A 24,059-nucleotide genomic window follows, 5' to 3' on the forward strand; every position below is an offset into this window, starting at 1 on the left:
CATACATACATAAATAAATAACATGAGAGTGGGATGGGAAAGAAAATAACCAAAAAAGAAAACCCTAACAAACAGCCAAATAAAAATTACTGTTTTGAACCCAGGCGAACGCTCATGAAATTGTTACTTGTTGCCTTGTGGCACAGAGGCACTCGCCTCCCAGCCCCGCACCGTGGGGTCTGGCTCTGCCTTGCTCTGCTGCTGGGAGAAGCAGGAGGATTTTTTTTCTTTTTTGACAAAACTCCAGGAAGAACATCAACAGCATTAGAGACGTGATTCTGAGCGCAAAACTGGTTTATGGCTAAAATGACATTAAAATCACGAGGGCATATTTTCTTTGCGACACAAACTTTAAACACAAGCATACACTCATGAGAAAACACGTCAAAAATAATAATAAACTTACCCCCGCCTGCCAAACCATCACAATTTGTGGGACTCTTCTTTAGTGCTGCAGACAACTTGACCCTTCAAGCCCTGCATTAAACACGGTGGATACAGTGAAACAGGAATCAAATGGAGAAAAAAAAATTGTTTTGTCATGTAATTCTAAATAGTTTAATCTTCAACTGTCTCGGATTTCTTTACAACTCACTGGCTACGGTCCTATAAACACCACCTGGGCAGTTTCACAAGCTTTAAAGTTTTGTGCGAGTATGTGTGTGTGTGTGTGTGTGTGTGTGTGTGTGTGTGCGCGTGTGTGTGCGTGTGTGCAGTAACTTGTTTAAAAGGCATCGTTACCATTCAGAGGTATAAAAGTATTGCCCTGATCTTTGGCGTGATGGGATTTGGGTTTTGGATTTGGAAGGGGTTTTTTTACATGGACCTCTCATTTTACTTAACTTTTTAAAGATGGGAAAAGCTGGAAGCTTTAGTTTTCGAGAGACTTTTCTCGTTATTCATCTGTTTGGTCGCCTTAGCTGCACAAAAGCGTATCAGCTGCGTTATGAAAAATGGCCTAAGCCCAGAGAATGTCACAGTGGTCGACTTATTATTTTAGCCCTTCTTAAAAAAAAAAAAAAAAAAAAAAAAACCTCAGGGAAAGTTTGCTTTTGATGAATTCAATAAAAGCGGCACTGCAACGGAAGAGATTTTAAGCTAAAATCATACAGCATGGGGGCAAAAGCTTAAATCAGCCAGATGGCCAAAGGTAGACAGAGTCTGCCCGCTTTAAACCAATCCACCCAAGTTACAGTCCTCCAGACTTTTAGCTTCTTATTGTGTTTATCGTGCTTTGTCCCACTTCCCCCGCCCCCCTTTAAAGTGTCTCAACAAATAAATAAACGAAACTAAACTTTTGCAATTCATATGTCACGAACAATTTTTCTTTCTTCCCCAACTCAGAATTTTTCTCTTTTTTTTTTTTTTTTAACTTTTAAAATTTTTATTAGTTTTAAAAAAGACGCGGCATTCATAGTCCCTGGGCAAGGTGCTACTTTTTAATTTACTAGCACCTCATGTCTCGTCTCCAGGGAGGGCTTCCCGGCTGTAGCCAGAAAAGACAAGTCTAAGGGACTGCAGGGATTGCAGCTGAAGGTTGTCCTGTGAATCAGCTCCTGTCCCTCTTCTGAGTAATAAATAGATCTAAACAATAACTGCTATTAATAATTATAACAAAAATAAATACCACAAGCTAGCAACTGTGTGGGGCAGGGGGTTGAATTCGGTGTGGACTTTGTTTATTGTTAGGAAACACTCATAAACAGCCCTAAAACCACTAGTAAGCTCCAATGTCCTCTGTCGTAAGAAGCTTTGCAATTCTTGTGGTCCCAGTGGCACTCGGAGACTGCCATTGGCTTCCAGAAGCTGTCCTGGCTGCAAGCGAGGGCAGAGATGTGGCGCCTCACCCTGAGTCCGAGGCTGTGCCCACCTGCTTTGGTCACAGGACAGAGTTTCTGGTGCCGCTGGACCGAAGGAGACAGTTCTGGCTGTTCAGGCGTGACAATAATCTGCGGGACGGGCAGTGCGGACTGAAAGATCCCTGCCAGCCCTGCCCGTCCTGCCCGGGCTCCTCTCGCCTCTCGCCCCTTCTTCCACAATTCTCCCATCCTGCAGAACAAGTGAGGGGTGGGGGCTGCAGCCGCCCGCGAGTGCCGAGCGCAGAGCTGTCCCCGTGTCCCACCTCTGTCCGGGACCCGGCCGGGCAGGCGGCAGGGGGAGAGGCCGGGTCGGTGCATCCCGGTGCCCTCATCCCGGTGCCCCCCGCCGCCGCTCGCACAGGTAGCGCGGCCACCGGAGCGAGGGGCCCGGGGGCTGCTGCAGCCTCTGCCGCGGGGGAGCCGCCGAGCCCACGCGTGGAGGCGGCGGTGGGGGCTGCCAGGCACCAATGGAGATAAGGTCCTGCCTGTGGCGGGGACTGCCAGGCGCCAAGGGAGACAAGGTCCTGCCTGTGGCAGGGGCTGCCAGCCACCGATGGGAAAGAAGGTCCTGCCCGTGGTCCAGTCTGCGGGCAGCACCCAGGAGCCGAGGGATGTCCCCGAGAGCCGCCTGTTTCCCCAGGACAATGGGGATTTGAACTCTTGATATTTGGCTTAATTTGCTAACGATTAAACGAAATAGGAGGAGAATAACCCTCTACTCTGCTAAAGCCTTCCTCTGTGGAGGAAAGAGCGTGTTTTTGCGTGTCTGAGTGGGCGAGTAGGGCACCGGACACTGTCCCCGTTCAAAGAGCCAATTTACTGCGGAGTTTCCCAACCACCTGCGGGAATGGCTCCCCGACAGGCGCTGCCGGGGTGAAGGCGGCACCAATCACGACAGCACAAACCAGTTTGCTGTCGTTTCCCGCTGGCGCAGCGGCTTACGAGAAGCGCTGAGATGCTGGCAGGAAAAACTTTGGGAGAAGCAGCTCCCCACTCGTGTGTGGGGCAGCTGAGGAGCCCCGGGCACGGCAGTGTGGGGGAACACCTCGGTCTCCCTCAGCAAACCCTGCCCTTGGCAGCCCCGCCGCTGCCCAGCCCATGGGTCTGACTGGTGCTCCTGCCTCCACCTGTGACTGCGCTTAGCGGGTCACCTCGACGTGGGCAAGAGACACGTCTGGGGGAATCCTGATGGTTTTCTAGACGGCTTTTTCCCGAAACGCTTGAGAAATCCGTTAAATCAAAGACCTCGAGAGGCTGGAAATCGCCCCTTGCAGCCCCAAAGAATGCAAGCTGGAGAAATTTGAAAATCCCACTGGGAATGACAGCGCACCATTGGACGTTTAGAAAATTTGGAGGGAGCAGTTAAATCGGTCGACCAAAGAAGTTTTGGTTTTGATTTAGGAATATTTGGTTGCCCATAAAATAATATCGATTATGAGCGGTTTTACAGAAAAGGGGGTAAATCAAGGATAAAGGGGTACCACCCAGTATCACTCTGCCAGAAGCGTACCTGCCCCTGCTTACACAAATGATCTGGACAAAGAAACCCGCTGCCCCTCGGAGTTGCCCCCTTGGCCCTTCCTTCGCAGCGCTTTCCTCTGCGTGGGACAGGTCCCACCGCCTCCCCCAGCTGTGAAGGCTGCGCAGAGCGCTGGGAGAACCCCCGGGGACAAGTGATGCTGTGAGCGCTCCTGGCGCTGCCTGCACCCCCGGCTCCCTCGAGGGACGATGCGGGGGTGCCCCGCAGCTTGGAGCGGGTGAGGGGACAGGCTGTCCCGGGCGGGGGCCTGAGCGCTGCCGGCTGGGCTGGCCGTCCCCACCTTGGTCACCAGCTGGGCTTTCCCACTCTGACCACTGGCTGACCGGACACTGCCGACACGCTGTGACCCGGCTCCAGCGGGATCCGGGCCCACCGGGCCTGCTCTGCCGCGCTCCGGGCACGCTGGGCCGGGAGCCAGCCCAGGGTCGCGTCCCGGGACGCAGCCTCGCCGCTTCCCTGTAGGAATAGGGACATGTGGTCATGTTTACGGTGTGCAGGATGTTAGACGGGCTGGTGTGTCCTCCCGGCGGTAGGCTGCCCGTGAAACGCGGGTGTTCAATCCCCGCCCCGCTGCGTTACAGCTCCTCTGCTCTACGAGGAAACCCGCTCTGGCTCTGAGGCCCCTTGCCCTGGAATTCACACCTTCTGAGGACCGATCCTGGAGCTCCCAACCAACCCAAACTTCCCTGAAGTAAAAAATAATAAGTTTTTTTTCGGTTTTGGTCCTCCGAGCGCTTTCTCAAGTCAGGACTCAGCCAAGGAACGGAGAATGTGCAGGTCGTTCCCTCCGGCTGCCCACCGCCTGCTAAGGAACGGGCTGGGGGCAGAGGCGTCCCCGCAGCCCTCGCAGCTCTCGAAGGCTGTGCCTTGTTTCAATGTTTACTTGCCGTACTGCAAATGTCACGAGAATGCAACTTTAGTGCTTTGTGGTTAATATTTTTCGCCCGAGGTCTATCACTGGCATTAATTGTCCCAATAAATTGAGATATAGTATGCATAATGCAATGTAACAATATGGTTATATTCCACGTGTATGACTTAATTAAGCTATTTGCAGCCTGATGCTGCAAGTCAACGGGTGTGCAAGTGGATTAACAATGTACTGTTCTCGTATCCTCAGGATGGTGCATAATTACTTTACTGGTGGTACATATCAATTTTTGATGATTGCAGAACACATGCTCACTTTACCAACAAGCGCTTTAATAACTCTCCGTTGTGTTTTTTAAAAGCGTTGTTTGGAAATATTTGGAAGCCTCGACAAATAATGTTTGAGGTTCGTGGCGCGAGGTTCAGAGCCGGCCTCTGATGGAGCTCAGGGGCTGTGAGGCCGTGCCCAGCCCTGCTGCCCGCTCCCGAGGCCGGGAGCAGCGCGGGGCCGGGGCCGTCGAGGCGCTCGGCAGATCCCCGGGGACCGGGCCGTGCGGAGAGGCGGGGGCAGCGTGCCCCAACACATGCTCCTGATATTTGCCAGCGGAGTAATGAAATTAGGAAACTCGATTACAGGGAGGCGGCGAGGCTGGGGAGCCCCGGTCTTTGTTCCGTGAAGATGGCGCCAGGCTCTGGCCGGCGGGAGTTAGCGTGTGCCTCTCCGCGCAAAGGTGCAGGAGGACGAGTGTGGACCTTTCTGGGCACAATTTAATTTCTGCAGCCTAATCGCCTTAGGGGGGCAGGTACCACCCTTTGAGCGAGGTCCCGATAGGGGCCAGGCTGCCCTCCCGGTCGGCCCAGGCACTGCCCTCGGAGCACAGGGAGAGAACAAACAGCGTGCTGGGAGCCGCCGCATGGCACTGGCACGATCCGGCGTCACTCGGGAGCCCGACAGGGCTGGGTGGCCTCGAAGGGCCGGGCTGGGCTCGCCTGTCTGCGGGCTGGGCTCGGGCTCCGCCGTAACCAAAGGCAGATGGGTTCCTTGGCTTGGGAGGGCGTTCAGCAGCTCCCGCCCCGGGGATGGGATGGCCGCAGAGCGGGATGCCAGCCCGGCCGGGTGGCGAGAGCCCGAGGGGCCGGCCAGGACAGCAGCGAGCGGCCTGTACTGCCCCGGCCCCGCTCCGCGCCCAGGCGCAGTGTCGCTGCTGCTCCAGAGGAAGGAGACGATTTGTTCTTGTACCTGAAGCAGGTGATGTTTATGCAGAGACATCTGAATGACAGCAGGAGTGAAGGACAAATCTAATAAAGCCTAATAAACCGTGAGAGTCTAAATGTCATTAAACTTACAAAGATGAGAATCCAAATCACCAAAAAGGTAAATGTCTTCATTAGCCTGATCTCTGAAGACTGTCGAACATTTCATTAATTTATAATTTATGATTGTTTGACAAATATTGAAAAGTATGTAAATATGAGGGGGATAATGTCTTTTCTGCGGGAGATAAGGAAATGACCCAAACTGTACGTGCCTGCTAGATTACACACGAGGTTCCATCTATCTGTTATCAAACTGTGCTTTCCCTTTATACAACATATTGTGCAACTGACAAGTGAAATAGTGCAGATAAACCAATGGTTTAAAACGTAATAAAGACAACAGCCATTTGCATTTTTTACATTTTATTACAAAGGTAATTTACTATGACACATTTCTGAATGTAATTTATGAAAACATTTTAAGGCAATTATATAATGTATACACCACTCGGAGACAGAGAAAGTCAGATAAATAATAATCTTATGGATCTTCAGAGACTTTCTATAACGCTGAAAATATAGACTTCTGCAGGAACAGCAGTAAAACATAAAATCATAGAAATAAAATGCAGAATGATGTAATAAAGAGGAAATGGGTGTACTTCGAACTGGAATTGCAGCATTAGATATTCAAGGAAACAATTTCATCTATTCAAAAAGAACTAGATCATCTCAGACTATTATTTTTTTTTCCCTTCCTCTGCATTGTGAGATGGGTTTCTAAAAGAAAAGAGGATTTCTGAGTGAAACGTGTTGCCCGCCAGTCCTCTTTGGCGGACCAAGAAGTGGACGTTCCAGTGGGGACCCCGGGGAGGCAGGGACCAGCCTCCCTTTGCTCTCCTGTGACAAAGAGAATTGCAGTTTATTATCACTCGTCTTCTCGGAGAGAGAGAGAGAGAGAGGGAGAGAGAGGGAGAGAGAGGGCAGCAGGCGCAGTTCGGCGTGGGCAGAGGAGGCTGCGAGGGCCGGGGACGCGGGCAGGCCTGGGCAGTGCCCCTGCCCGCCCCCTCCGCATCCCACCGGCGGCTCCCAGGGAAGGTTTCCACGGTCTTCCTGCTTCTCTGCACAGCGCATACTTTGCTCATGCCCCTGTGAAGTCCACGGCGAGGTGGCCACTGTTTTGGTGGGCGAGGGGCACAGGGCGGCCGCCCGAATGGAGTCTTGCGCCACCCGTGCCCCCGGCTCTCCGAGGCTGGCACAGGAGCGCTTCGGTTCTTACCGTGACCAGGACAGCGTCCCCCGAAAAATGTCTCCATGTACCTCCAAGGTATTTGCACTCGGAGGGTCAGCAGCCCATCGCGTGCAAGTGCCTTGACTTTGGGGTTTGTGTTTTAGGGAGTTTTTTCTTCCCAAAACCACCCAGTAGAAAATAAGCCACGGAGTAGAGTTTTCTAAAAGCCCCGCATTTCCCAGAATGGGCTCTGTGTCTTTGTCTTTACATAAAACAGTGCCCGTTGGCCAAATGTGCCTGTAACGAGCTTGTAAAACAAACCAGAAATCTCAGCTCGTCCTCGAGACTAAAACCAAGTCGCTTTATTCCCAAATCTTGCAAATATGTTAGGAGTCTTAGAAGTGGGACTAAAAAGCCTCCTGGCAGAGCTGCTTACCTGCTGTGAGCCTCACTGCCACAGACCCTTTCACCAGACATATTAAATCTCTTACCCTAAGAAAACAGGCACTTGTCACAATTGAAACCCGACGTATCGGGGCAGAGGGATGTGAGAGTTTAGGGAACTCTGTGCTTTCCCCGGAGGCCCTCCCTAGCGGATGTCCTAACACACCTCTGCTAGAGGCCTGCAGGTTCTCCGAGGGCCATGTCCAGAGAGAGTTCCAGAGATGCGGCCCTCGACGTCCTCCCTGTGCACAGCCAGCACCTCGCACCTGGGCTGGTGCTTAGCTGTTTATGGAGTGAAAGAAGTTTCGAGGAGATGGCAGGTGACTTCCCCGCCAGACCCTCGTTGGTCAGGCTTCCCCTCTCCATGGGATGTCCCGGCTGTGTCCCCGATGGCAGATCCCGCTGCCTGCCCCAGGCTGGGCCGCGCTGCCCGACCCTGGGAGCCGCTCCCACGCCCAGCAGCAGCCAGGGCAGGGGGGCCGCCAGCTCTCCTCTCCTCTCCCCGCCCTTCGGCAGCACGCTGTCATTCTTTCCCATCTCTGAAGTATGTGTTTTATTGCAAATTGTTTCATTTGATGAACAACATTCCCACCGCCCTGAGCGGAGTCTAAGTGGAAAAAGGTTTGCTTGGCATTGCGAAAGAGTTTCAATGATAATAGTTTAAAAAAATAAAGTCAACTACGCACACACACGAGTATCTAGATATCACCCGACGTGCTGAGGTGGCTTCTACGGACCTGGGCTGCAAGATTTTCCACCCAGACTAGCCCTCATAACTTTTTTTTTTTTTCCTGACAGAGACAAGGAGCAAGAGGTCTCCTGTCCCAGCATATCACGTCTAGGGCAGGTCCTCCCCGTCCAGTCCTCGGCTCTTTCTGACCATCTGGGATAAAGACTGGCAATTGTTCAAAACTGGCAAAATATCTCCCGTAGTTTAAGTTCAATACGTGCCAGGCGACGGAAAAACACTGGCAACCGCTTTTTTATTTGGTTTTGGCTTTTTAAAATTTTTTAAATTTTTTTAGGGCGTAAATGATTTCTTACAACACTCGCGGGCTTGTAACTTACAACGAAAGGAGGAAAAAAGGCAGAGACGGCCGGAGGCTGGGCTGGGAGAAGCCCACCGATCCCTGAGTCATAAAAGCGTACAATGAAAGGGCTTTATTGTCTCTCGTTAAGCAGTTCATAAGTGACCCCGTTTATTTCTGAATAGCCATGTTTTGATGACTTATAGTATATGCAAAAACAAACTTTCCCGCGGTGTTTTTTTTCTCCGTCATGCTTTTCTTTTCAAACAGCCAGATGATTTTAAAAAGAAAAACACCCAGAAATGATAAATCGCGTCGCATAGCTAATGGCTGGAGGGCGCGTTTACCAATTCATAATCATTTATTCTTGGTGATGTATGACCCTTACTCTTAAATCTCAAAAGCTTCTATTTGAAGGTGTAAATAGCTTTTTCCCCCCTTGCAGTAAACCTTACTGCATTAGCAGTGATTGATCTCCTGTACAATTCGTCCCAGAGTGCTATTTTAGAGGGGGAACACTGGCTTTTGGAGATTAACTGGGGAGTCTGTTACATATTAATGAACCTAGGAGATATACTAACGTTTTGGTAATTTAGTTATTTGTGTCTATAGCTTTCGCCGTTATTTTCTCTTAGACCCCCGCGGTTGTTATACATCGAATTAAAAAGTGGTCCTTCAGCATCATTTTTTCAGTGGCAACTAAATGCCATTTAATGTGAAAAACAAATGTTGACTTGTCTCTTGAAGGAAGTGTGTTTCTTGGCAAGACATCAAAGTGTTTTAAACTGTATTAGAAGGGTTTGTTAGTTTTCTTAGCCGGAGCCTACGGTAATGTAAGGAGAGAGCCTGTCGGTGGAAGCGCCCGTCGGAGGGGGGAGCGGGCGCTGCGCATAGGTGCACGCTCGAGAGGCGGCTTTGGCTGCAGCAGGAATGCACAGGCACCTCTTCGCCGGGATTACAGCCTTGATTAACGTGCTAATGAATAGCGATGTTAAAGAGTCGTCCGGAAACCCGTCTGTGAGAAGGAGGAGTGAGAAACTCCTAGGTTGGGCTTAGCCTGCAGAGAGAGCAACTTCACTAAAATGCCATTAACCTACTGCTCCTGAGCAGACACTCGGGCAAAGCACCTCGGAGATGTCTGAGAAAGGGCTGAGGTGGAAGCAGGGGGTGGAATCCCCGCTGGGCTCTCGCCCCTACCCCCGCAGCTGATGCGGGGCTGCGGAGCGGCCGGGGCAGCCGGGAGCCACCGGGCCGGGCACGGCGCGCTGGGCGCAGGGGCAGCCGCTGCCCCGTTCCTCGGCCGAGAAATAGTGCCGGGGAGATGACAGGCTGGGGGAGAAAGGAGCCCAGCGGTTCCGCTCCCTATTAACTTTGACACCTTTCTCGGATTTATAAATTAGAGTTCATTATTCTCGAAGGTCGTCAAAGTAGGCAACTCCGCTAAGAAGCAATGCGTGCAAACCGGCTCGCTACAGCTCTGAGCTGTCTGGTGGGCTCAGGAAGTTGGCGGTGGCTTCAGTCACTCCAGTGGTCAGAGAGAGATAGCGGTCCCTTCTGCCCTCCTCCTTGCCATTTATCGCCGGTAGAAGGTTGAAACCCAGCTGCCCACCTTCCTGGAGCGAGCAGCAAGCAGATCGCCAAGGCGAATGGACCTGCCCTTGTTTTTGAAGGAAATAAACATGTTTCTCCCCCCGCGTCCTGTCCCAAAGTTAAACGTTTGTTTAGGACAAACTCGAGAAGCAACAGTCTTTGCGAGAACTTTGTTTTCCCCTTCTCGTTGTGAATAACAAAGTGGTCATAGGCTACTCGGCCAGTTGGCGAGGAGAGAACTTTTGTTTTCTGGGGCGATTTATGTTCTTTATAAATATGTGGTTTGGAAAATAAAAAGAGACTTGAAAACGTTGTTACAATGAAAAAGGACAAATTAGAAGACATTTTCTGTGATCAAAGGAGGAAGAGAAAGCGAGTAGGGGTATTCAAAAAGCTTGACTTATTCACACAACTCCTTTGGAGCCCAGGGGCAACAAGCGTGTCTTACATTGAAAAGGCGGCTCTATTCAGAGTGCAGGTGCGAAGTGGTGTGGCACATTCTGCCACATTATGTAAAGGTTGTTGGAGATTAGTGTTCAGACTTAATAACTAAAGCGCTTGATTTACATTGGAAAAAAGCCCCCTCATCCGTGAAAGCAAAATAATTTAACGCGTGATCATTTCGAGTGCTGCTGATATCCTAATACTTGCATTGTTCTCGGCCAAGTACTAGAGGAGCGCGGATTGATGCTTTTGGGAACCTATCATTTACAGCCACTGAACTCTGCTCAGAACTGGAGGTCTGGAGGGGAGATAAAAGAGGGGCACAAGAGAAAAGTTTCGCATTAGGGAAAAAAAAAGGGGGGGGGGAGGAGAAAAGAAAAAATAGAGAGAGAACAATATAAACGTGACAGTTCTCCTCCTCCCCGCAGAGGACTCCATGCCTCCTGTCCAGTGCCAGGGCGAAGCAGCGTCCAGGTCTACGGAGACGAAAATTGGGCTCAGGTCTCAGGCTCTTCCCTACTCCGCCTTCCCCCGTCGGAGCAGAATTACTTACCTTACTAATTATTCATATTTATGTAAATGTCATTAGTTAATGTAACTTTCTATAAAAAGATAATCAGGCGAGATCGGAGCATAGGTATTACCTTAAGTGCATTGGCTCTGGTTGTTTCATTCATATGTTAATACACGTGATGCAGTCGTGCCAGGCGTAGGGAGGGTGGAGAGGAGGGGAGAGGAGGAAGGCAAGGGAAAGAAATTAAATAATAATAACAAAGCCCCACAAAGGCTTTAAGTTTGCATCGCGGGACCAGGGAACACGATGCCTTCTGATGCGCTGAACAAAGGGGAACCCCGCGCCGTCCCAGCCGCGGCGGCTGTCCGGGCATCCCGGCAACTTTGGGTGTTTTTTTTGTTTGTTTGTGTCCCCTCCTCTCCTGAAGGAGAATTCTATGCTTCAAACCGTTTCGATCTACCCAAATCCTCGTGCCAATCCGAGTGCCTCAATTCCCGCACGACCCGAATTAAAGTATCTTTGTACGGGATACGCACCAATTAAAATTGCAATACCTTTTTGCATCTCCCTCTTTAGTGTAAGCATTTTAGGGCCATTTCCATAAATTCTCTGCGAGAATAAAGGCTATAATGGGAACAAGGTGAGAAAGCTGTTAACCATTGTTTCAGCAAGAAAAGGTCGTAAGTCAGGCAATTGGTGTCTGACCTGTCAGGATAAGGTATAAAGGCTTTATTCATGCAGTCGCTCACGATTTTCTCAGCTCTCACAAAAGTGTTTTTATGATTCTGTTTTCTTACCTCGTTCCTTAATTAAAAAGCTGAATGATTAGAATAGCACCTGCATAATGTCTGAACGACGCCTGCATACTAATTCGCGAGTCTTTACATCTAGTAATTATAACATAAAATCAGAGATTGAATAAAACAGAAGGATTTTGCCCCTAAAGCCCTGCTAATCCTCTTTTAAAAGAGTCTGCTGAAATAATTCAGAACAGTTTCCGGAAGTTGGATTACCGACTCTTTTTTGACTATTTACAATGAAATGATATTTCACACTTAAAGGACTCTCTGTATTTCTACAACAGGTTTTTTAAGGTGGCCTGTTTTCTAGACAATAACAATCCAGTGATTCCTTTCTTTTCCTACCCGTTTTTTCCCCCTCTTCCTCCCAGCAAGATCTTCATCTTTATCAAGTATATGCGGGCATTAATCTGTCCTCAGGTAGGGATAACAAAACCTCCCCCCTAGAAATCTCCCTTTGACTCCCCACTCCGGGACTCCCCGTGACGAGGGCAGAGGGAGGGCAGCCCGCCTGTGCCCAAGTTCAGGCGCACCCTGATTCCCGGCCGCCCGCGGCAGCGGGGGATGAAGCAGGGAGCTCGCATTGCTTCACCGATGCCCCCACCCAGGGCAGAGGATAATTTAAGCCAGCAGACACTAGTCAAAAGTTGAAGACTCATTTTTTTTGTGTGTCTTCCCGAAACAGCTGGGGGGATGAGGGGGAGCGGTGGTGCCCGCGCTTTTGTCTGATGTTCAGGGCGTGCTGTAGCAGGTACCCCCAGGGCCAGCAGCGAGGCAGGGGAGGCAGGAGGGAGCTGCGGGCAGCGCTGTCCTGGGGGCCGCCCCAGCCCTGCAGGGCTCAGCCCGGCTCCCGCTGCCGGGGGCTCAGCCTGGACCCCCGGGGTGGCTACCCCAGCCCAGGCAACCCGCAATGACCCGGAGAAGGGTTTTGCGGCGGTAGAGAGCCGATCCTCTGGGTAACATTGACTAGGGGGTAAGAAAAAATCTGCCCATCTGTTAGAGCGTCCTATTTATTTTAGGAAAAAGGTTTCCTTGTAGACCGGGGAGCTCCAGCCCGGCCATGAGGTTGGCTGCCTCATGACGAAGAAAACGAAGTTGGTGCATGGATTTTAAACTCGGGAGCTGCTGCCCGCACCCTCTGCAGCTCCGCGGGGTCTCTGCGCCTGAACCAAAGGAGCCAGAGTGATCCTGGCGTCGGAGCGGGGTGGATCCATATGGAGAAGAAGTTGAGACTGAAGTCAGCCTCACGGGAAGTTGCAGAGGTTTCTCTGAGATGTTACCATCATTAAGAGCACCTTATTCTGTTGTGCCATTTCTTTTTAACTGTTAAAGAGTTGCTTTTGCGGTGACTTTTGTCCTTCCCCCTCCTTCTCCTCCCATAGTGTAAACCTGCATAAAACTAAATCATCTATCAGAAAATGGAGTCAACGTGACATTCAGCATAAAAATTCTAGGGGATTCAACTAAAAGCTTCAATTGCTGTCCTGGCCCCATTATAACCAAGGGGACGACATACTCTGTTGGAAACTCAGAAATGTTACACATCGCTTTAGCGGGCGCTGCCCTTGTTTGTTTATTGTAGCTTACTTTCATTTATATCCCAGGAATATTATTTCACCAGGCGACACACGAAAAGACAAAGGGTGTAAATAAACTGACATATGGCCCAGAGGTTTTAGAGGAGCTGGAGCCGCTTAGTAAGTCATGTGGGTGATACTGGGAATCCGTCTTCTGTCCTTCCCCCGCTCCCTCATAACCTCCTTCTCCCTGCGTTTTCCTTCTACCTTCTCACGATAAGTCACGTTTGTGTCACGACCGGCTTTGGGGCACCAGATGTTTTTTCCTTTGGGCTGCAAAAATCTGGGCAGCGCAGGATGGGGAGGGATGGACGCAGGTCCTCCGCCTGTGCCTCTACACGCAGCCGGATAAAACTCGTTGACATAACAAAGGTGTGAGGGGATGTGTGTGCACACGCACACAGCCCCGGACACGGTCGGGCCCGGCTGGGGCGCCGGACAGAGCCGGGCCGTGCCGGGCTGCGCGGCCCCTTGGAGCGGACGGCTGGCGAGGCGCCGAGCGGGGTCGAGCGATCTGGCGCCCACGGAGACACTTGACAACCTTTTTCTGTTGTTGTTGTTGTTTCCAATTGTAATCGGTTTCAGGATTTCTCTCCCAAAAAGCATAACCGGAGCTGAGCCCTGCTCGGTCCGGGTGGTGCAGGGTGTTTAACCGCACGCTGCACCTCCTTCCCCTCCGCTTCTCTCGGTAAGGTGGCGGAAACGGGTCTCGGTTACTGATTCATATTTCTAATCTTCCTTTCCTGAACATACAATGTGCTATTGTTAAATGAATGGTCTTTAATTAATGCACTTGCACAATGCAGGGCCTTGCATGGGGATCGATGATAGGAAGCAACAGGGGATGGTTCCCTCCAAAATGGTTTGTCAGCATTGAGAAAGAAAAGGCAATGTCTATAAAAGGGCCACTAATAATGCCCACACGTCTCTCACCATGTTGTCTGAGGGGACATTCCTTCCCTTGTTGACAGTCAAGTGTAATAAGTACATGTCTTCGCTCAATCATTATAGACCATAGAATTGTATTCTTTAATTAGCATGTACTGTTAGCCCTCCTTTCCTTTATGGGCCAGTTTTTGTCCTTTACAGACCAGCAAAAATGTTTTCCTTCATTTCTTTTTCTCGAATTCTATTATTTCTTAAATTATTTTCTTTCTTTCTCTCTCCCCCTTCATGTAGTCAAATGTATTCTCTATTGACAATATTCCTGGCAGCTAAAACCAACTTTTTGTCATCTCTGTGTGTTAGGCAACTTCTTTCAAGTTTTCCTTTTCTAAAAGCAATCAGGGCAGCGCATGCGCGACGCGCCGGCCGGTTAGGGCCGCGGTGTGCCCGAAGCTGCTGCAAACAGCAAAGTCCCTGCAAACAGCAAAGTCCCTGCAAACAGCAAAGCTGGGATTTGTCCTGCCAAGGGAGGTCCGAGCAGGGCCGGGAGCTGCGGAACCCCGGAACGCGTTAACATCCATCAGGGGAATGCGCAAGGCAAAGAAGGATTACTTTCAGATAACTGTAGCTGGCTAAAGAATTCCCTTCACTTAAAAAAGAAATAAAATGCCCTAAATTAGCCTAGGAACCTAATAAAAAGGTTTTATTTCGCTGTGACTGGGACCCATTCTGGAGGGTGTGTATGGAAATTGTTCAAAAGAGCAGTTGCATCCTGCGAAACAACAAGCCTTCGGACGGAGGGGAGCAGCAGCCTCTCGGGGTGGCCCCTGCTGAAAACTCACGCCAATCCCCCGAGTGCTGGTGCCCAACATCGCAGTGTTAGTGTCCCCAGTGTAGCACTGAGGAGCCAGAGTGCCACTGCGGGGGTAACCGGGACACGCACCCACCCCCAGAGGGACAGGGCTGCCCCTGGGTGACACCGGCTCTGTTCCCGCACCCTGCACCTTGGCCAGTGCTTAAAGTACGGCTGGTTTGAAAGCTGCGATCTGAAAAATGCTGTCGCAGAAATGAAGCCAAAGCAGGGGTTTGTTTTGTTCTGTTCTTTTAATGTAAATGCCAACCTAAAACGATTAACATTAAAAAAGGTTAAAGACCAACAAAAAACCACTCATTAATACTTGACTGTACACCACATTAATAGTACACAGGTTTGGGCAATTTTTTTCAACTAATATAAAAATCAACAGAAAGAGAAGGTTGATTACACCGTGTTTTAGGAATGGCTCGGTATCATCAGTACAAACACATAATTTAAAAGTGCACATTTGTAAAATAACCATAGAAATGAAATGCATATAAATATTTATTGTAAAAAAAATCCAAGTATTAAAAATAAATAGTATGTTCAAGAACACAACAAAACATTCCTTCATTGCCAAACATGTGATAAAGAAAAATAATGTATATAAGAAGTCTGGAAAAAGATACAGTATACCAACATTGTAAATGTTTTTCTGCAAGCTACATTTTTCAGAGACTTCTTCTCTGTACAGTTCACAAAGAATGTGCTAGATTTTCTCATAAATATGACAAGACAAAAAAATAATAACAAGAATAATAGTAATACCCACTCCACTCTAATTTGACTCTGTCTTTACTCAGAAAAGGTCCCATTAAATGAATGGTTTGGCTTAGAATGGCAGGATTGGGCTCAGATAATTCTTTAACAACTAAAACAGAAGTACACTGATGAGTTACAGCTTCAAGGAATTCATATTCCGAACAGGGCACTGCATGATATCAAATGAGAAACTACTAAATAAAACTTGATCAGGGAATCATTTCAGTACAACACCATGATGTTTATAAAATGAAGATACAAAAGGGATGCAGTTTGACTATCCTTACACGTACAGACAATAAAACATGAGAGCATATGGAAGCCATCACTTTGAATGCGTTAACAACTTCGATACATTGCAGTATATACATGCGTGATAGGTATTCGGACTGTTAAATGATCAAAGAATTTACTCTATGTCTACACTCTTGCTCTCACTCTACTGGAGAGAAAACTTTTGTTGGTCACAAAGTGGTGTTAATGAAACCCAACGTTTCTGCCTTCGCCCAAGAATCGCATTCCATGCAGAATGTGTGTAGGAATAATTTATTAGACGGAAAAGTTTGGAGAATGAAATGCAAAAACAATGGACATAATTTCAACTTTCGAACTGCAAGGTCATACAGACATCCATGGACATCTGTACACAGTCAGAGTTTCACGCAGACACGGCCACATATATCCAGATGTATGTCTATACACAGGATTCGATAGTTTGGTATTTTCTGCACCCTCTGGGCCCCTAAAGTTATCTTTAAAAGTTTGATTTTATCTCTTTAGAAACGGTTTAAAGCTAACGGGCAGGGTGAGTTTGACAGAGAGGAGAACAAATCGCTGACAAAGAACCTTTTACGTTTCATCAGCGTTGTTAGGACGACGAGCAGGAATTTCTCAGATAATAACTCCCACTTCAAAGATTTCTCAGCTCAATAGAAATTGGACCATCCTTTTTATTCAACCACAAGGGCTGGCACTAAAGACGACTCAACTGTTTGAATTTTTTTTCCCCGTGTTTATTTTTCCCCTATTCACTAGGGTACTTGGATAAAATAAACAACAAGACAATTACTGGAACATGGACTTCTAACTTTCCCGGGCCCATGGCCCAGCGCCCATGGCCCCGGCCATGCGGGTGTCAAGTTCCCCGCACCACGGAGCCTCCTCTCGCAGGGACAGCGGGACCGGGCCGGGTGAGAAGGGGGTACGGCCGTCTCCCCTCGGAGCTCACCCCGCTTCCCAGCTCCTGGGGCTCTTCCATCGGAAACCTACTCGCTGAGACAGAGGCAGCCCGAGGAGGGGGATCTGCCAGTCTCCATCCTATCTTCCTCTGCCACGTTTGATAGAGATGAAGGGAAGCAATCCTCAGGCTTTGTGGCCAGTTTTTCTGCTAGAAGCTGGTCAGAAAGGCTGGGGAAGCGGGCGGGAGCTCCCGCCGGGCTTGGGGGGCTGGCAGTCCCTTACTTTGGGGACAAGGAGACCGGGGCTACAGCGTCGGAACGGAGCTGGCCTCGGGGGGAGGGCGAAGCCCAGCAAAACCCAGCTCCGCCGAAGTGCATTAGGTGGAGGAAGTCTATCTCTAGCGGGGAGCAGATTGAGTGTATTAAGCTAGCATGAAACCAAAGGTCAGTGCAAATGTATCTTAATAGACTGTCTCAAATGGAGTGTGCCTCCTTTGAAGGCCGCTTGCTATTGCTCTCCTCATTACCATAGCGATCCTAACGTAGCATGCTGATGCACCATAAAACTCACACTTTCAACCCCAAAATCAGGCCCTTTGAACAACCCGAGCTTGATTAGACCTTTCTCCTTTTCTTTCCCCCCTTAAAAACCATTTCCTTGCCTTTAGAAACTCGCCCTCAAATCCCAAATGCATTCTCTGATCCTGGCAGAAAGCAGAAACAAAAGTGAGCTGAGGCGACGGTTCAAGCGGGCCTTTTCTTCCTGACAGTCTTATCCATTTTTATTATGGTCTGGAACAAGTGCCCTGTTCGCGTGGGTTTTGTTTACCGGAAATTAAATGAAAATGATTTAGTTCGCGTCAAACAAAAATATATACTTGTATACACAAGAAAAAGGGCCTGTTAGACGTAAATATTATGTCCTTAATGAAAAGACTGGACGGGCTCCAGACTTCGCCTTTCACTATTTAAGTATGACTTGCCTATTGCCATAGAAATCCTAACTTACCATGAAGATTCACCGTTGTGAAGAAATACTTCTTTGTGCGAGCTTGCTTTGATGTCTAAGGCATAAGATTCAGGCTTTCAGCTGCTTCTGTCTAGATTACCTTGAGAGCAACGGGGTAGACATCTGTAACAAGCAAATGAAAAATTAAAGGTGATTAGCCTGCACATCCAAATACTTCTGTAAATAGAGAAATAAAGAAATAAACAGATCTCGGGACATGATGGAAACATCCTCCCTACCCGCATTTGGCTTCTGCACTTCTCGATTTCCATGGCACAAGTTTCGGGGGCTGGAGAGGGGCACAACTCTCCCCTTTTTAGATTCCTCTTTCACACATTGCTCTCACCTAGCTGATTCCCTAAGTGTATTCCCGTTAGCGACATGTTGTTGTCACTATCCGTGGTGTTTAAACACAAAAGTTGTTGAGTTTGGGCGAATGAAGAAAGCAACGCCGACTTGGTGCCTTGGGGGAAAAATACGGGTGTATAAGTAAGGAAAGCCCTGGGCATTGGGGTGTTTTTAGTCACTGAGCAGCTATTTATTTTCCTGTCGTTTTTATATTTCTCGGTATCAACATGCACGTGTGTGTGTGTGTGTACAGTTGTACACTCGCAGTAACCCGCAGGGGTGCGGAGGTGATCTGTCAGACACCAGAGGATGAGGTTACAGCAGCCTTCTGTCTGCTCTCCGCAAGCCACAGAAACCCTTTCCAGCAGCCTATGCTATTTATTTGCCCATACTATCTGGTATTCTTAAACATAATTAAAGTAATTAAAACGGCACCATTCGGTAGTTTCAAGCTACCCCAGTGGAGAGCTTTGTTTATTTATTTTGGGGGTTGTTTATTTTGTTACCCCCCCTCCCTTCTTTCCCTGAACCGGTGCAGTGAACCCTGTAGATTTGAGGCTCTGGGGCAGCATGGAGATGCTGAAGGCGCGGTGTGGGAGCGGCTCATGTCTCCTCGGGGCTGTTCGGAGGGCAGAGCCGCGGAGCAGCGGCCCCGGTCCGCGCGCTGCCGGGGGCTGCCCGGCCCCCGCCCTGACGGTGACGTCGGAGAACGGGCTCCCCCCAAACCCCCCCAGAACCGCCCCCCCGGGAGCTCCAGCGCCCACGGTTCAACAGGAGCTGCGCTCTGGGTGGGGACGGGCATGTTTAGGTATTAGAAGTCATTACCAGTGGGAGCTAAAATGGACAGTCAATCATCGCACCTCCCTGGGCTTTTCTTTATTAGCGACTACTGGGTGGGGGGAGGAAATATATATATATGTATTTACGTACAGAAAGAGGGAAAAGGGAGGAGATTCTTTACAGAAACGTCCATCGAACGGGTTAATTAATCAAAAAATTTAATGGAACCATTTTGTACAAATTGGTAACAAATAATAGTTTATATATATATATATATTTCTTAAAAAACCACACTCTCACAGAAAATCGTGGGCGAACAGAACAGTGCAGCACACAATACTGTTGACAAGAGAAAATCTGTACAGAGAAAATCTGTATGAAACCACTGAAGGGAAGGGGAAAGGAAAACGGGAAGAGGAAGGGGAAGGGAAAGGGAAAGGAAGGAAAAGGACAGGAATAAGGAAAGGGAATGCAAATCAGTTGGCATGTAAACAGACGGGAGCAAGGCGGTCAGAGCGGGGGTGTGTGGCACGGCGGGAGGAGGCGGCAGCGCCGCGGCCGAGGCGAGAGCAGCCCTCCCGTGTGCGCGGTGCCGGGGGCGCGGGCAGGGCCCACCCGCACGCTCCGCAGCCTCTCTCCCTCCGCCAAGCGCCTCTCGCTGTCGCTCCCGCTCGCCTTCCCCGTGCCCGGCGCTCCCCGTGCCGGCCGGGCCGTACCGGGCCGGGCCGCCCGCCGCCGCCCCCGGCGCGCCCTAGCAGCGGGGCCGGGGCTCGGCGGGGAGGCGCGGCGGCAGGGAGGCGCCGGGGGGCCCGGGGGGGCCGCGGGGCCCCGCGCCTTGACACACGTACCATTCGCTCAGGTTGGCGGCGGGCTGCGCGGGCGCGGAGGGCTCAGCGTGGGAGCAGGAGGCGGGGGGCTCCCGGCCGGAGTCCGAGGAAGGGGACACCAAGGAGGGCGTGGAGGACTCGTAGCCGGAGCTGGGAGGAGGGGATTTGCAGTGCACTTTCATGTGTTTTCTCAGGGAGCTGGGGTGGGTGTAGGACTTGTCGCAGCCTCTCACTTTGCAGTTGTAGGGCTTGTCGCTGGTGTGGACATGCGAGTGCTTCTTCCTGTCGCTGCTGTTGGCGAAGCGCCTGTCACAGCCCTCGAATTCACATTTGAACGGCTTCTCCCCTGCAGGAGGCAATGGGCGAGCACAGCCATTAGCGGCGGCGGCGGGGCCGGGAGCAGAGCATCCCTCACCCCCACAGCCCACAGCCTCCCCGGACCCCTCTCTCCGGCCCTGCCGGCTCCTCTCCCCGCGGAATCTCCTCTCACTAGCTCTGCCCTTCCCCGCGGGCCGCGCCGAGCATCCCCCGGAGCCGCGCTCCGTGCCCACCCGGATGCGCGGCCGGCTCCGCAGGCGGAGCGCCCTGCCCAGCCAGCTTCTCCTTCTCTTTCCCCTGGCCTGTGCGTGTGTCATCGTAAGGGTTTGTGCAAAAAACAAAGCTCCGAAACAAGGAAAACTTAGAGGAGAACTGCTCGTTCCGAGCAAACTTGTGCTGTCCCCGCAGACCCCGAAGTCCTGCAGAAAGAGCGGTCAGTGATTTATCCCTTCGAAGGCTTTAACGTTAAATACATTTCTCACAGTCCCCCAGGCACGTGGAAATATTTTCCATAACCTGGCTAGATCATATTTCATCCACTTTATACTTGCACTGATTACAATGCTATAGAAGATCCACATCCGCCTACTTTCCCCGCTCCCCAGCTTGCTGATACCCTGTGCTAAAGAACGAAATATTTCAGAAAGACATTGATTGTGCGGGAAAAATTATAAAGATTCAGCAGAAGGATGACTAGGCCAGGGCACGGCACTGTCGCCAGGGTAGGATTCCCTTTCCATTTCAACCTAAACAGCCACTGTAGGAATTGCAATCGGGATTAAATTGTCTGATCATATAATAAGAGGTGTTATGCATAATAGTAACACAATCGTGTTGCTGGAGTAGTGTGAAAGTGTAACCTCGAACCGTGTGGACCTGCCACGGTAGACGATATACAGGAGGTTTTCAAGGAAACACGCCACAGCCAGATGCAGGATGAAATGCTGGCGGCATTATTGTCGCTGACAATAGCAAACTGCAGAACTCTGCTTGCCAAGGGGTACCCAGGTCCTGTACCAACCGATTATGAAAATATCTTCCTCATCCCTCAAAAGTCAAAAAGTATCAGGGCGGAGAGGACTCCACAAAAATACATGGCCTAACCTTAACGCGAAGTGCAAACAAAGCAACTGTGTTCCCCATCATGGCGCATGTAGCCGTAAGGACTTCCAATATTTGGTTTTGTGTGTTTGTTTTGGTTTGGTTTTTTGAATTTCTTGGGTTGTACGTTTGTGGTTGTCGTTTTTATTTTTTTCCCTCCCAAATCGTCATGATTAAATTTAGGAGAGACTCAGTCTACATCGGGCTCGGCTGCGAGCAGAGGAAAATAAAGGAAGGCATTCCAAATATTTCACATGAATGCACTTTATGCAAGGTGGGTGGGAAAGGCTCATGGCTCCGCGTTTAAAGTATGCCCTTTCCGCACTGTAATGGTCAATGAGGAGCACTGACATCCTGCACCGCTAGCATTTGCACGGAGGATGGGTAAATATCTGGCGTTGGAGGGAAGGGAGGGAAAAGGTTAAAAATAAGGTCTCTCACAAAACGATGCGGATTCTGTAACCAAATACCGTCGACATACAGCGGTGCATATGCATAGACACACGCCCGCCTATAATCTAATTAGAGTTCCACGTAAGGAAATAATTTGACCTTCAGCATCTAAGTTGAGACAACAAATCAAGGATATTAGTGTAGTACAAGCAAGCAGTAAGTTAGGAGACCCCAGGGAAAGCCATCCTCATAAGCACTCTGCTTGTGCAAAGTGAGTTCCATTCAGGTAAAAGCGGGCTGCGCCGCACTGCGCTTTGCCGAGTTGAAAAATGTTCAACTTCGCTTAACCCCCTGAAAGAGCCACTGAAAGGTCGGTCCATGCAGCCGGGTTTCAAGTGGGAAGAGGGCAGCATTTTCTCAGCTGCCCGGGTTGCATTCCCTGAACGCCTCAATAAAGAGGAGCCATCCGAGCCATTTGCAAGTATTCCTTTCGCGAGAGCAGGTTTTCTTTGGCGGAAATCCCTGCCCGGCGGGGAGAGGACACTGCACAAGTCCCGGCTGCCGCAGCCCGGGCACGGAGCCGCAGCCACGCACAAAGTTCCGCGGGCGATGGAGACTCTACCGCCATTTTACCCCCACACTTGTAGCTGGGCAAAAGTGTTCAGTGAAACTCAGCCTGGAATTTGTGGCATAATCCCCCGTCTCCGGGAGTGGATTAAGGTATTTACCAACTTCTCCGGGTGACTGGCGGTGGGGGGAAGCCGGAGCTGGCGGCTCCCGGGCTGCGGGCGAGGCGCGGGGGCGGCGGGGCCGCAGGGAGGGAGCGGGGCTCCGTCCCACGCCTCGCACCATTGTTCCTGGCCCTCAGGGAAGGCGGCGAAGAGATCCCAGCCCGTCCTGCTCGTCCCGCTGCCGCCGCCGCCTGAACGGCCTTATCCTCCAACCTGGGAAACTCGTACATCGCCAGATATCCCTCTGCCTGCTCCCCAGCCTCGGAGAAATCAGAAGTCATTAATATTTAAGGAGGCAATAATTTTCCTGTTGAATCTAGAACTGTCTTCATGAATAATTCGTAGTGAGTTCTATTAGGGTTTCAGAAACATTGCGTTTTTGACAACTTCTGGGTGTTTAATAGAAACGGTGGAACCATAAAGGCCCTGCAGGAGTTTGCACAATACAGCAATTAATCACCGAGAAAGTTAAAGCCAAAAGTACAGACGCGCCGAATGGTGTTTAATAAACGCAAATCTCCGCTCTCGGGTTTGCCCTGAACCTGCATCTCCGATGTAGGTCAGTTTTCCCAAGAATTTAACCATTTTCTGCTTCAGAGACTTCAAACAGTGAGGCCGTTAAAGAGCAGTAAAAGTTTGTTTACTTAAGAAAAACACTGTCATTAAGAGATGAGCTCTCCCGGTTAATGGCTGTACCTGTGCTGATCCAAGAAGGAGCTGGCTGGGATACAAGTTCCGTGACCCGGGGATACCCCTTTTTCGAGGAAAAAGGGGGCCAAGAAGGCAGCCGAGGAACACAACTACGCTGTCGTCCACCTCCTCCCCGCCACCCCCCCGCCCCGCACACAGACTTACTCCTCATAGAGCGATGGAAAAATAATGAGGTGACGAGTGACGGTCGCTGTAAAATCTCAGTGCTATGTTTAGATGATAGCGATACGAAATTAGTGTATGTTCTGCATATTATATCATGTCGCGCTCTATCATAAAAAATGCAACTCCTGGAAGGTCAAGCCCTGCACCGAGCATGGGGGAAGGGGAGTTTTATGAACTGGAAGGCGAAAAAAATCGTTTGGCTGTAAGCAGATCTTACAATAGGATTATGTAGTTTCCCTCGCAGTGCATAAGGCTGTACAGAAGGGGGTGGGAGGTGGAAAACCCTACACTGGAACAGATTAAATTTTCCAAAAACGGCTTATTTCTTATCTTCTTCTTTGGAGAAGGAAAAAAAAAAAGAAAAAAAAAAAGAAAAAAATAAAAAGGACAAGCCAGCGCTGTGGACTACAAACACCGGCTGCTAAACTAATTAATACAACTTCACAAGCTGCTCCTGGAAGTGTGAAAACTTTCTACGTGCAATTTCATTAATTATAAATGCTTTCCTGGCCGGAAGAGTTCAAACGTAGTTCTGCAAGATCGTCCATCGTGTTACTTTATTTTCTGTTAACTAGAACTAACAGATGTTTCTGACACATGTCCCAATTTCACTTAACAGATCTGCAAATGACATTTCAGAATGTACAGGCCGAAACAACACAAGGGTTTCCTTTCTTTCTTTTCTTTTTCTTTTTTTTTTTTTTTTTTCCCTCACGAGAATCAGAAATCGCAGCTCCCCATATTTGCGAATGCAGAAAGTCGTTGGAAGGCAATGCTCATTAAAAATGTCAGTGTTATTCAGATCAAACATTTGAAACTCCCTCTGCCCAAAACAGAA

General features: G+C 49.8%; 1 protein-coding gene across 9 annotated transcripts in view; it reads right to left on the reverse strand.

Moving 5' to 3' along the window:
• Positions 1–406: 406 nt before the first annotated feature.
• ZIC4 (Zic family member 4) overlaps positions 407–24,059 on the reverse strand; it is a 35,404-nt gene continuing 11,751 nt past the window's right edge. For 2 of the 9 annotated variants that reach the window (XM_074547150.1, XM_074547149.1), the window contains exons 4-5: positions 19,824–20,148; positions 15,078–17,970 (exon numbers count right to left, since the gene is read on the reverse strand). In XM_074547150.1, coding sequence (XP_074403251.1) covers position 17,970; positions 19,824–20,148 — 326 coding nt within the window. In that variant the 3' untranslated portion in view covers positions 15,078–17,969. Of the gene's footprint in view, positions 478–15,046; positions 17,971–19,176; positions 20,149–24,059 lie in introns of those variants that run through there. The other 7 variants (XR_012581632.1, XR_012581634.1, XR_012581633.1 and 4 more) reach the window with 7 other exon arrangements.

The sequence above is a fragment of the Zonotrichia albicollis genome, chromosome 9, assembly GCF_047830755.1.
Source record: "Zonotrichia albicollis isolate bZonAlb1 chromosome 9, bZonAlb1.hap1, whole genome shotgun sequence".
NCBI lineage: Eukaryota > Metazoa > Chordata > Aves > Passeriformes > Passerellidae > Zonotrichia > Zonotrichia albicollis.